Source organism: Podarcis raffonei, chromosome Z, assembly GCF_027172205.1.
Source record: "Podarcis raffonei isolate rPodRaf1 chromosome Z, rPodRaf1.pri, whole genome shotgun sequence".
Taxonomy (NCBI): Eukaryota; Metazoa; Chordata; class Lepidosauria; order Squamata; family Lacertidae; genus Podarcis; species Podarcis raffonei.
This window is the reverse complement of record NC_070621.1, coordinates 33,367,496-33,381,823: the sequence shown is the minus strand read 5'-3', so window position 1 is coordinate 33,381,823 and position 14,328 is coordinate 33,367,496. Positions and strand designations below refer to the sequence as shown.

General features: G+C 43.5%; 1 protein-coding gene across 1 annotated transcript; it reads right to left on the bottom strand.

Moving 5' to 3' along the window:
- Positions 1-4,672: 4,672 nt before the first annotated feature.
- Positions 4,673-9,526, bottom strand: RBMX2 (RNA binding motif protein X-linked 2). The gene is made up of 6 exons (XM_053374072.1): positions 9,424-9,526; positions 8,752-8,867; positions 8,600-8,651; positions 6,141-6,270; positions 5,624-5,801; positions 4,673-5,245 (listed from the first exon to the last, which is right to left on the bottom strand). The coding sequence occupies exons 1-6, from the start codon at positions 9,426-9,428 to the stop codon at positions 4,887-4,889; spliced, it is 840 nt and encodes a 279-aa protein (XP_053230047.1). The 5' UTR covers positions 9,429-9,526; the 3' UTR covers positions 4,673-4,886.
- Between the last annotated feature and the right edge of the window lie 4,802 nt (positions 9,527-14,328).

The following is a 14,328-nucleotide window of genomic DNA, read 5'->3' as shown; positions in this document are numbered from 1 at the left end:
AATTTTGAATTGTTACGGGTATAAACTATTATTTGCCTATGTTCACCAATCTAAACATCATACGTTATTATACCTGATTTAATTGGAATTACCGTATTTTTCGCTCCATAAGACGCACCTATTTTTTAGAGGAGGAAAACAAGAAAAAAAATATTCTGAACGAAACAGTGGATGTATGATTTTTGTGGTTCATGCTGTGGCCACAGACATTATATGTGATTTGACAGTGAGTTTGGGGTGACCCAATGCAAAAATCCTGACGATCCTTGTGGATCCGTGCTTTGTAACCACGTATTTGCGCCATTGTGGCCCCACGAAACAGTGGATGCATGGTTTTTTTGTGCAGGCTGTAGCCATGGACATGCTATGTGATCTGATGGTGAATTTGGGGTGACCCAGTGCAAAAATTCTGAGGATCCATGTGAATCCGTGCTTTGTAACCACGTTTTTGGGCCATTGTGGCCCCATGAAACAGTGGATGCATGGTTTTTTTTGTGCAGGCTATAGCCATGGACATGCTATGTGATCTGATGGTGAATTCAGGGTGACCCAGTGCAAAAATCCTGAGGATCCATGTGCTTTCACCTCCCCGCTACCAGGCAGCCTCCTTTATCTCTAGAGTCCCTTATGTCCCTCCCGATCCCTTGCCAATCAGCTGCTCAGCGGCTTTGTTTCAACACCCCCTTCCCTCTTAGTGTCTTTTACTTAGCTGGAGCAGTATTTTGCTCCTTCTTTTCTTCTAATTACTCTCCTTATTGCTTTAATCTTCCTGTCTCCTCTCCTTGCAAGTTCGCTGTCTTTACCCCCCCTCCCAGGCAGCCTCCTTTATCGCTAGAGTCCCTTATCTCCCCTCCCGATCGCTTGCCGATTAGCTGCTCAGCGGCTCTGTTTCAACACCCTCTTCCTGCTTTCTTAAAAAAAAAAGCATTATCTGCTTTTTGCCCCTGGGCAATTCGGCTCCATGGACCACGCATTTGCTCCATAAGACGCACAGACATTTCCCCTTACTTTTTAGGAGTAAAAAAATGTGGCTTATGGAGTGAAAAATATGGTACTCGTAACTCAGTGTACAAGTTAAATATTTTGACTGTTTTATTTAATTCTTGTAAATGATATGTTCATATGCAACCAAATTTGTAAGTTTTTGCAAATGCATTTATTTTGTGTGTATATGTGTGTGTCTGTGTGTGTAGCTGTAAAGCTTATTGTAAAATACTTGGAAAGAACTAATGCTTCCAATGGAAAATCCACTAACAGAACTAAACACGATGCTTGACTCTTTAACACAGTGGTTCTAAAAATATATATATCTAGTCCACGCTGAATTTTTTAGCAATAAGAAATACCGTATTTTTTGCACCATAACACTCACTTTTTTCCTCCTAGAAAGTAAGGGGAAATGTCTGTGCATGTTATGGAGGGAATGCCTACGGGTGGCGGGGGGGATCTGCTGCAGTCGTGAGCAGAGGATCCATGGTTCCCCTTCCTTCCCTCCTCCTTGGCTCGCTTTGAAACAGCAAAGCGGGAGAAGAGCCTCTGAGTGGGGAGGAGAGAGGGACAGAGAGCCTGCTTCTTTAAAGGAGCAAAGCGGGAGAGGAGAGGAGCCACTTACACGAGTGTAAGCGGCTCCTGTCCGGTTGGTTCCTTTAAAGCAAGCAGGCTCTCTGTCCCTCTCTCCTCCCCACTCAGCTCGCTAAATAGCAGCAAAGATTTTCAGCTCGCTAAGCCGAGGATGAGCGGGGAAGAGGGAGAAAAGCAGAGCCTGCTTGCTTTAAAGGAGCAAAGTAGGAGAGGAGAGGAGCCTTCTCCCCTTATACCCCTCTTGTTCATTATTACCAGCATCCTTCTCCACCCACCCCACGCGTGCTTCTTCTCCCCTTAAACCCCTCTTCTGCATTATTAGCAGCATCCTTCTCCACCCACCCCACGCGTGCTCCTTGTCCCTTGAGTGCTTTTCCTTCCCTCCCCACTTAAAACGTGGTTACAAAGCACGGATCCACATGGATCCTCAGGATTTTTGCACTGGGTCACCCCAAATTCACCATCAGATCACATAGCATGTCCATGGCTACATCTTGCACCAAAAAAATCATGCACCCACTGTTGCCTGGGGCCTCAGTGGTGCAAAAACGTGGTTACAAAGCATGGATCCACATGGATCCTCAGGATTTTTGCATGTCAGATCACATGTCTGTGGCCACAGCATGAACCACAAAAATCATACATCCAGTGTTTCGTTTAGAATATTTTTTTCTTGTTTTCCTCCTCTAAAAACTACGTGCGTGTTATGGTCGGGTGCGTGTTATAGAGCGAAAAATACGGTACATTGGGGGGGACAACTCCTAGCAGTGCTTGATTTGTAACATAGAACACAGTTACTTTATAATATGATCATGGGAAATCCAGAAAGTATTAAACAATGCAGCTACATAAGAACATGAATCATTCTCAAAATATAATTATAAACAAACTTCTTACATATGCACCTTAAGTATCTATACAAATTCAAAGAGAAGTGTGAGCTTGCTTTCGTCAGGCAATCTCATTTATATTAAGGTCTAATTTGAGACAAATAGTATGCATTAAGGACAGGAGCCCAGCAATTGAGGAGGCAAGTGGGGAGGGCTGTATCCTGGGGGGGGGAGGAGAGCAATTTCCTCCCTCTGGCGCTGCCATGGCTCTTGCTGGTGTGCTTGAAATGTGCCCTAAATCTGGGTCTCATAACACCCACCAGCTGAAGAAAAGTGGACTACATCAAGGTAGGCAGTCACCGAAAACGACAAAAGCACAGCCACATGTCGTTATGTGAAATGTGACTTTTTGCATTACATGGTGTTTACAAGTGTTTCAAAAGAAACCAATTAATAAAGAGTTTTTCAAGAGCATATTAACACTCAGAACCCTGGAACGAGATCAACACTTCCCTTCAGGTCTTTTAACAGCAGCACGGATGGTGCTTTCGCCTGCCCCTTTGGATTTGGATGGCTTTTGCTTTCGAGCAAGGAAGTCAGCTTGTAAACGCAACCTTAGCTTCTAATTTCCAGCTGATGACTTAATTGTGGTCTGCATGTGAAAAGTGCCCATTTTTCAAGTAACCACGGGGTGCATGCGTGTGTGGAAGGAGGTGGCTAACTTGACATGTGAGGGGGGAGTTTAAGTGGGATGGGGGGAGGAAAAACACTCAAACTGGAGGAACAAGGAGTGTGCATGGGGTGCATGTGTGGAAGGAGGTGGCTAACTTAACATGAGAAGGGGGAGTTTAAGGGGGGGGGAGAAAGGGAGGCAAAAGTTCTCTGAAAAGCCAGTCAGAGTGTGCTGGGCTTCTCTCTCTCTCTCTCTCTCTCTCTCTCTCTCTCTCTCTCTCTGTGTGTGTGTGTGTTGTTGTTGTTGTTGTTGTAAACAACATTTTGCCCTTTTTCCCTTATGGGGTATCCAAGAGCCCATATAGAGTCCTTACATAGGTTCCCTATTGGTAGGAGAGAATAACAGAGGCCAACCAGAGAATATTGAGAAGCAAAGCAGCTAGTCAGCTTGATCTTTATTGATCTGTTGCAACAGGGTGCTCCCCTCAAATGCAGGAAAGGAGGAGGACCCAGAAAAATGCTGTGCAAGGCCTTATAAAGACTTTTGAAATTGCCACCTTGTAGATCAAGACCATCCCCAGAAACATCATACATATATCACAGAAGGGGTGTAACCTAAGACCACCCCTCAGATACATCACACCTACATCACAGAAAAGGCAGTATAAAACATAAATTTGAATATTGTTTTCTCCTGTTGTTGTTGATCTCCTGTCTGGCAGGTTACTTGATTGGATTGCCTGGGGAGCCTGGCCATTCTTTTGTAGTGATAAATACTTAGTTCCTGGGCCAGGTCACAGGCTCACGCCCTATTCAAACACAGACATACCCTTAAGACAGGATTTGTGAAGGAAAAGAGAATGGGGAGGGTTTTCCACTTTGACCTTGCAGAGAAAACATTTGATCAGTTTAGGAATCAAAATGGTTCCAGGTTGGTCTTCCTGTGCTGATCTATGTATGTGCTTGGTTGGTACACTTATGAACATTACCATATATCTTAGACCATAAAATTCCTATCACAGTGTGAACCTAAAGGAATCCTTTCTGCACCCAGCTTCTCTCTCTCTCTCATGGCATGCCTCTCAGTCTGTGTATGCCTCCTCCTGCCTCCTTGCTTCTCCTTCTCCTTATGCCTTTGTTGTGCAGGTGCGTCTTTTGCGAGGAGCATGCTGTGCTCTCTCAGGCTGCCTCGGAGAGCTGGGCTGCGATGGACAGAAATCAGTCAGGTGATCTACGAGTCGATCCTGATCAACCTGTTGGGCAATCCTGCACTAAGTTATATAGAGTACAATTTAGACACTAATCCTTTATGCTTAATAAATTTTCAGATTGTGTTAAGGCTCTCAGAGCTTGTGTTTTTACATGTTCTTTTATAATGAAACTATGAATACGATTAAAATAAATCCAGTTTGTGTTTAAGATTTGACAAAGTTAATTTTATTTGGTTACCAAATATAGGTTGATTATTGGTATAGAAATCTTGCAATGTGAATTCCCAGTGTTCAAATTGTTTAACTCTCCCTTGCTGATAAAAATCTGGGTGATGTGATATTGGGATCAGTGGAGAAATAATAGGTACAAGATTGTGATATATACAAATGACATGTGAAGACATGGTCTATTTATTTGCAAAATTCATTATTTCTATTTCTAAAACAATAAAAAGTTACTTAAAAACAAACGGAGGCCAACAGCACACAACATTCACTCCACCAAGGATTCAGGGCTCCCTGCATGTCACAGGGTCAGGTGGGTCTGTGGTGGCTTGAAGACTCCTCCTTGCAGGTCTTTTCTTCTCTCCCATCACTCCCGGGATCTTCTGCTTTCTATTGCTCGGGGCCTTTCTTTGGAAGTATCTACCTTCTTGTGCTTCTCACTGTGGATTGTTCTCTGTTCTTGCCTGTCCCTGTCTGTGGCTCTGTCTCGAGACCTCACTCTCACATGCTCATACTTAGACTCCTGTTCATGATGTGCCCTGCTTGCATGCTTGTGCCCAGATGTGCTACTCCAGGTCTGCTGACTTGCATTGGCATGCCATTCATACCCTGGGTCTTCCTTCTCAACTTTGATCCTGGTTTTAGAAGGAGGCGAGTCTGCAAGCTGTTCCTCTTTCGCGCATTTTCGGTGCTCTCTCTTCTCTTTCTTCTTCTTCTTGCTTTTCTCTTTAGATGAACAGCAAGACACAGAGGTCAAAAAGGTTTGCCACATCCCTACTAAAGGTCCTCTTTATTTCTGCTCTTTCACCTAACCATTCCCAAATATTTCATCTCTCCAGGAAACTCTTCTTCCTAGTGTGTCATATGCCGTAACAATCCCAAGACAATCAGACACGAAACATTTTTAAACCCATCTTTCCCAAATTCAGTTCGCTCTTTTTATTCTTGGTATCATTTCTGCCCTACTGCTGACCTTGCATTATACATTGTAAGGATCAAGGGCAACAGTTTAAGAGAAATACACATAAAGACTAGCCATCTGTTTCAGTTCCTTCACCCTCACCTCCTCAAACCACCCGTTAAACAAAGGCTAGACAATCCTACCTTTTTTGTGTTTCTTTACTACCACCTCACTATCTTTTGAAGACTCTGGTGAACTTGGAGGTGTTTGAGCACCACATCCTTTTTCTCGGAGAGCTTTTGTTACATCATCAATATCCTCAGAGTCTTTCGGTGGGCGATAGTTAGCCACATGGTCCACACGAATTGTCCTTCCTTTAATCTGTGAGCAGAGAATCATTACAATTATGGAACAAACACATCTAAACTGGCAACCTTGTTATTCTCCTCTTCTTTAGATTTAGGCAGAAGTGGCACCACAAAACATAAGCCTGGAGCAAAATAAGAACTAAACTCATAGAATGTTAAGATGCCTGACAAAATACTATGACTAGTCCTTTTGAGGGCTATTGAAAATGCTCAATTTCTGCAAACCTTTCCTAGAAGAGTCTAGTGACTCAATGCATCTTCCAGAGTGAGGACTTATCACAGCCTGACTCTAGTAGCTAAGTACAACAGAGAGGAATTCTAGACACTTTATGTCTCCAATTGCCAAACCAACCTTTATTCCATTAAAATTATCAACCGCAAGAATGGTGCTTCGCTGATCTTCATAGCAAATGAAGCAGAAACCTTTGGATTTCCCTGTCTTTTTATCACGTACTAGATTTATGTTCACAATTTCCCCATACCTGAAAAGAAAAACAGAGATCAACAGAAGTTAGGCTTCACACTGAAAACATGGAAGGATACAAGTCAAGCCAAGAAATATTAAGAAAACACAAATGCTGAGGTAGGGTTTAATTTCTCAAGGCAGAGAGGTGAGAAGGGTATAACCCTGCTTCAAAAATTGTATCCATGAATGTAACTGCCACACTGGGTCACATCAAGAGCCATCTAGTATGAACAGTGCATAAATAGCCAGCCAGGCTATTCCCCCACCTACAATGGGGGAAAGCCTCTCCCTGAAGTGAGAGATAGTTAGCAGAGACAAGAAGCCAGAATTTCAGAAGCGAGGGGCAGAATTGCAGTGATGGATGAGATAAGCAAACAGGACAAAGGTGTCCCTTTTCAAGCTGGAGTGTGGGGAGGCAAAGTACAAGGCAGGCAGTCTTGTTCTATGCTGTAGAGAGGGTCAGACCTGATGTTTGCGGTCTCTTGGAATCTGAGGCTGCAGCAATGGGAGAATAGGACCATCTTGTGATGCGAACACTCTGCAGTCCCTCCATCTAGAAACAAGTTCTATATACGTGTAAATAAAACACATATCATAATGACACCACAGATTCTGCTGTGTCTCATTGCCTTCAGCAGGCTCACAGACCCTGGAAAGCACACCTGGGAGTCTCACACCACTCATGGAAACTGGGGTGGGTTGTAACACTATTAATTAATGGACCTAACTCAGCCTTGTCCATTAATTTCATGTCCCATATCTAGAAAGCACGGGGCCAAGTAGTTTTCTGCTTGCCCTGTGCTTTTTATGGATGGGTCTGAGTGGCTTTCCCCTTGCCCTGCTCCTTTCCCAGGGTAAACACTCTCTTTTAATTCTAAATTGGAGCGAACATCAATCTGAAGAAAACCTGAATTATGATCAAGCACTATAAAGAATGGCTTTCCCCAGGGGAAAGCAGCAGAACAAAAGGAAGTGTGGATAAGTCATATTGAATTTGATGGGGCTTACTTCTGAGTATGGGACGTGGGTGGCGCTGTGGGTAAAAATTCAGCGCCTGGGACTTGCCTAGGACTTGCTGATCGCATGGTCGGCGGTTCGAATCCCTGCGGCGGGGTGAGCTCCCGTCGTTCGGTCCCAGCTCCTGCCCACCTAGCAGTTCGAAAGCACCCTTAAGTGCAAGTAGATAAATAGGTACCGCTTTATAGCGGGAAGGTAAACGGCGTTTCCGTGTGCTGCTCTGGTGCCGGTTCGCCGGAGCAGCTTTGTCACGCTGGCCACGTGACCCGGAAGTGTCTGCGGACAGCGCTGGCTCCCGGCCTCTAGAGTGAGATGAGCGCACAACCCTAGAGTCTGTCAAGACTGGCCTGTACGGGCAGGGGTACCTTTACCTTTTACTTCTGAGTAGACTGCACCATAAATGTTTTTAAAGACCTCTGGGAAATGATATATAATGAACTGGAAAAAATGTTGAAAATAACTTCCTAAGAAACCAGAAGCTTTTCTTTTAGGTATTATAGGACCAGAGATCCCAATGGGCCAGACAAAACTATGTATGCGACCACGGCTGTGCACACTCTCTTAGCCCAGAAATGGAAAGATGGTACAACACCGACCAAAGAAGAGTGGTAGACAAAACTGATGAACTATGCTGAGATGGCAAAACTTACAGGGGGGGAAAAAAGAAACCAGGAAGGTCTTTAATAAAGAATGGGGAGTTTATAATTGATTTGAAAAGCTATTGTGATCAATTACATACTTTGGTAGGATTGACAGAAAATCTGTAGTAAAAATTTCAACTATGGATTGACAAAGGATTTATAAAAATAGTTGTGATAGAGATACAGAATAGGGAAAATCATTTCATTAAGATCCACAATGTGGGGGAGGGAAGTCAAAAGGGATGCCTTCAAGGAGTTCTCAAAGAAATGGAATGTTGAATGGACAATAAATGATGGCAGTTAATCTCTCTTCACACCAGACCTGAGAAGAGTGCCTGAAAGGCTGCTCACAGACATTTATGTGTTTGGGAAATAACAGAGGAGCTGACTGTAAGGCAACAAGAGTGGCTAGCTATGTAAATGGATTAAAATGAATAGAAGGATGAGAAGATGATTAAATAAGAAGAATGAAGAAGGCAACAACTGGAGGAATTGGACATATGTTTGCACAGGAGCAGGAAACCTAATTATTTTTTAAAAAATGTTTAAACAATTTGGATTGATTTGTTAAAATTTGGATAACTAATAAAAAATTAAATACAAAAAAGGGATTATGTGTTTATGTATTTAATTCATTTGTTTATGTTTTTATGTAAAATACAAAATAGATCTCAATTTTTCACTTACTGTGAAAACACACAAATAATGTCGCCTTCCGTTAGCTCATAGGGAAGACCACCTAGAAGCAAAAAAAGGGGAGGAGGAAATAAGTACAGTTCCCAGCAAAAGTCGCACAAACTGCTATACTTTCAGAGGCTGCTTCTGCGCTTGACACCCACCCACAAACACCCAGGCACTGTCGCTGTACTCAGCATGCCAGGAGACCTTCTCTTGTACACCAAGCTGTGCCTCGCGCTCATTCAGCTCGTTGATAAGCTTCACTTTGGTTAGTGGACTAGAGAAAAAGAGAGAAACAAAAGCCGTGTGAGTTCAGGACAGACTTCACATCCATTCTCACCACCCTGAAGGGTGTCCCAGCAATTCGCGCCAGAGTACATGGTCCTTCCGCAGCTTAAAAAACACCGTCCCCGTGAGGAAGAGAGAGGTAATTAGCCAAATATCACCTGGCGAGGCTCAAGGCAGAATAAAGAGACTTGCATGTCGCCGATCTCGTCCTAGCACCACGCTATACTGAGGCATATTTAAGGCATAGCTGTAAACTTTTCCCTTTTCTTGCGAGGAATCCTATTCGGAATAAGGGAATTTCTCTTTAAAAAAAGGGAAACGTTGACAGCTATGATTTAAGGACCCGAGAGGAATGCGTGGCGACCTTGCGCAAATTCAGACGTGCTCTTCTTCCGTGTCAGGGCGTCACACGTTTCAGGCTGGATCTCGGCTCTCGGAAAGACGATCTATAGGGCCGAGCGCTGATTCAAGAGAAGCACCCTCGCTCTCCCAAACCTCCACACGCATACCAAACCAAAACCTCCCTACCCCGCCCGCTCACTTACTTCATGGGGGTTCTCTTCGTCTCTTGCGTGCAACCAAAAAAAAAACCACCTTGCACAAGCCCGACCGGCCGCGCACGCGTAGTCCCGCCTTCTCCTGTCCCTGATAGGTTGCGCCTCCTGACGAGATGACCAATCCCAATGCTACGTCTCTCTCGGTCATGCTGTCCCAACCCGGAGCTCTATAATACAATGGAACCATAGAGACAGAAACAGTGTAGAACGCATTCTTGACATTACAGTTCAGAAATTTGAAAACCTGCCCATTGGCGTTGGTGGTGCCAAGAGGTGTCGCTCTAGCCTTTCACATCCCTGTAGTGAAAATTATTCTGTCCTTCGTAATGGGAGGTTCCATTGGGGGGACCGGACTACTCTGGAGCGCGGGGCTTCGATTCCAATTGTCTGCGTTTTGATTAATAAATAATATGATCCAAACTAAATTTCAATGCAATCAACATGTTTTAATGCTTTTAAATTTCATAAACCCTTTTTAAGATGCAGAAGGTTTGAATTCCCACGTGTTCAAACCAAGGTGTTTAAAAATGTGGGTATCGGTGGACACTGGTGGCTGTGCTCCTCGTGTGTAAATTGTACAAGGGACATCTTTCCTAGTGAGTGAGGCGGCTCCTCAGGGAAAAGCCCCGGAAAAGAGCGTCTGCTTTGCATAGAGTTTAAAAAACAGTGGAGAATCAGGGTAGGTTATGTCATAGCTGTCAATTTTTCCCTTTTCTTGCGAGGAATCCTATTCGGAATAAGGGGATTTTCCTTTTAAAAAAAAGGGAAATGTTGACAGCTATGGGTTATGTTATTAGTCGCCTTCCACATACGTTCCAAGGCAATGTACAAAGTATAAAAGAAACAAGTAGAAACAGTTACAAGACAGCACAAACAAAACAAAAGAGTTTAAAAACAATACAAAAATGGACACATACTCGTCCAGCTGGAAACTGTTCTTCATACAGTACTTAATTTCTTATAACCCATCACAGGACTGTATGTGGCAGGAGGGTGGGTAAGAAATTAGTAATAATAGTAACAGTAATAATAGCATAGTAATAATAGTTTCCAGTCAATTCAACTACATGCATACCCTCCAATATTTCTCCCATTAAAATAGGGACGTCCTATTCCATAATAAGAATAATGTTATTATTTATACCCCACCTTCTGACTGGGTTGCCCCAGCCACTCTGGGTGGCTTCCAACATATATAAAAACACAATACTGTAATACATTAAACATTAAAAAAAAAACATTCCTATACAATGCTGCCTTCAGATGTCTTCTAAAGGTTGTATAGCTTTATCAGAATTCTAATTTATCAAATATAGAATAAGTCGTCATAAATGCACAAGGTAACCACACATACCTAAGTATATAAACCACATGTTTGAAATAGTACAGGAGAGCAATCCTGAAGTGACCTCAAATGTTCCTCTGCAATAGGAGGAAATGGGGAAAGTTTTCCAGTTGTATGTTCACTTGCAAATCCCATTAACAAAACTGCCTACAATTCAGCCCCTCCCTTCTGAAATTAGGGTAAATTTACCAGATTTTTTTCCAATGGATCCCGGGATACTTTTCAACTTCAATTGATTTTGTATGGGGACTGATTTGTAAATCCAAGGACTGTCCTGGGAAACAGGGACACCTGGTAGCTTTTTTTTAGGGTGACCTTGGGCTAAGGGGTTGGCAGTTTCAAAAGCATTTAAAGGTTCCTGCACACTTTGTTCTGGGTCTCTATTACCTCCTTGCAAGGAGGGGAGGGAACTGTGATAGGAATTTTGAGGTCTTAGATATATGGTAATGTTCATAATCGCACGTACATAGATCAGCACAGGAAGACCGACCTGAAGCCATTTTGATTCCTAAACTGAGCAAATGTTTTATCTGCAAGGTCAAAGTGGAAAAGCCTCCCCATTGTCTTTTCCTTCACAAATCCTGTCTTAAGGGTATGTCTGTGTTTGAATAGGGTGTGAGCCTGTGACATGGCCCAGGAACTAAGTATTTATCACTACAAAAGACTGGCCAGACTCCCCAGGCAATCCAATCAAGTAACCTGCCAGACAGGAGATAAACAACAACAGGAGAAAAACAATTAAATTTCTGTTTAGACCGCCTTTTTTGTGATGTAGGTATGATGTTTCTGGGGGTGGTCTTGATCTACAGGGTGGCAATTTCAAAAGTCTTTATAAGGCCTTGCATGCCATTTTTCTGGGTCCCTCCTCTCTCCTGCAGGTGAGGGGAGCACCCTGTTGCAACAGATCAATAAAGATCAAGCTTACTAGCTGCTTTGCTTCTCAATATTCTCTGGTTGGCCTCTGTTATTTTCTCCTACCAATAGGGAACCTATGTAAGGACTCTATATGGGCTCTTGGATACCCCATAAGGGAAAAGGGCAAAATTTTTATTTACAACAGAACTCTGTTGCAACAGAAAAATTAAGATCTGCCTTGCTTTCACTATCCTGCCTCCATCCATTCATCTCTGACTGATCATCTTCTTCTTTGGTGAGTAAGATTGTCTTCCATGAACACTGACTTAACAGTGTGTTTATAAGCAACTGTGGAGGTCAATTCTGGATCCACACGTCTTTCCACAGTGGGGACATAAGTTTCCGGGCTTAGGGGACTCAGTCCCTTGCAGAGTTGGGCAGAAAAAGCCAACCACCCCTAGTTACTGTATCAATAGTTACTTATCTCCTTGGCTTGGGGTCACATAACTCCATATCCTTCAGCATTTATCTGATGAAAATAGGGACATTCTATCATATGCGCCAATATTTATTCGATGAAAATAGAGACTTCCTAAAGAGAAGCGAGGCATTTCAGAGTAAAATCAGAAACTGGGATGGCTTATGTTAATCTGGGACTGTCCCTGGAAAACAGGGACACTTGGAGGGGCAGCTACATGTTGCATCCAGCTAGTAATTGTAGACTAGTAGCTATTGTGAGTTACTGTATCATTTAATTCACTAGTCTTCAACTCAACTACTGGGTCATAACCTAATCTAAGGTGGTGTGGGTAATGACAGCAGCACTCCCCCCCCCCGCTCCAATTATGGTATACTATAGTAATCAGAATAAGAAGTGAGTCCTCAAAGGCATGTTGGGTGGGTCCTGGGTCTGAAAAAGTTGAAGACTACTACTTTAACCATATTGGAATGGGAGCATTGAAGACCTTGTCCTGCAATTTATGACACCAACAAACGGTGTTTTTATAGTTTGGCATCTTATTAACAATCTAAGCACTGTACAAATGTTTGTAAAAGAAACAACACTGTCCTTTGGCATTTCTAGCTGGTGTGAGTAGGAAGGAAGCAATGAGGTGTGAGCAATAGTGACCAGCCTCATAAAGAGCCAGATAAGTACTTTTCAGCAGGCGATGACATCACCAGTGCCTGATAAGTGTTGGTCCATTTCTAAACATTTACCTCTCCCTTATAAACAACTATCACACTGGGCTTACTTGGCTTCCGGCCTATTGCAGTGTGGTATCAGGAACCAAAGCTGCAGGGGCTGAAATATGCCCCTGAGATGCCTTTTCCCAGGACAACCTCTCCCACACCCTCCCAGTGTTTGTATCAGGGCAGGTCCATTTGGTTATCAAAAAGGAAGGTTGGTGTCCATTGGGACTGGTAGGATGGAAGGCTAGCAGGAGACCGAGGCAAAATGAATAGCAGATACAGAGCCAATAATAGCAGAGCCAACCTTTACTTGTTTTGTCCCCATCCTCCTTCCAGCCAACATGTAGATTGTGGAGGAGGAAGTTGACAAGCAATTCCACACTTCTGACTGGTTTAAAATAGGAAGGCAGGCAGGGTGGGGCTAGCTGAGGGTAGACAGAACTTGGTGGGTCCCATTTGGTCCAGAATTGCAGATATTTGATCATACAATACCTGTGCTTTGTCAGCCTCATTGGCTCCCAGTTAATCTCAGAACCCAATTTAAGACATTTTTAATATTTAAAGCTCAAGAGTATTGGGACCAGGTTATCTGAATATCTGCCTTCCCTCATATCTACCTACCTAAACATTATGATCTCCTTCAGAGGTCCTGTTCTGAGTGACCCCGTCAAATTAAGTAAGCGGGGAACCACTAGTGTAATCTTTCCCAACTTTGGGTCTCCACATATTGCTGGACTAAAGCTCCCGTTATCCCAGAAAGCATGGCTCGATGGGGAGAAATGTTGGGAACTGTGGTCCAACAACATCTGCGGACCCAAGGTTGGGAAAGGCTGCACCAGGGAGTGGCATCCTGGTTATGGTACAGTCTTCCCAGAAAGCTTTGTCTGGCACCCCATTATTTCTCACCATTGGCTATGCTGGCAGGTACTGATGGGAGTTGAGAGTCGAACACAATTGGAACACAAGAAGCTGCCTTATACTGAGACAGATCACTGGTCCAGCTAGCTCAATGTTGCCTACAGCAGGTATGGGGAACCATTGTCCTTCCAGGTGTTGCTGAACTACAATTCCCATCATTCCCTAACTAATGACCATGCTTGCTGAGACTGATGGTTGCTGTAGTTCAGTAACATCTGGCCAAAGGCTCGCTACACGTAGTCTACTGTAGCTTGCAGCACCTCTCCAGGTATCAGACAGAGGCATTCCCAGTTCAACCTGGAGATGTCAACATTAAACTGAGATCTTCTGCATGCAAAGCAGATGCTCTACCACGGAGCTATATACCCCATCCCCATATAGAGAGCAGCTTGTTCCCATCTCTGCTCTAATCCACAAAAGCTGATGCATCAGTAAATGTTTCACAAGATCCATGCGGACCCCATCAATTATGTGGTTCCTTCCCATGATGGTGTTTCTCCTCCCACAGAGAGCGAGACAGGTCTGAGAAGAACCACATTAATAATACACTCCTCAGAGATGACCTAGGCTAGTTTTATGCCTGA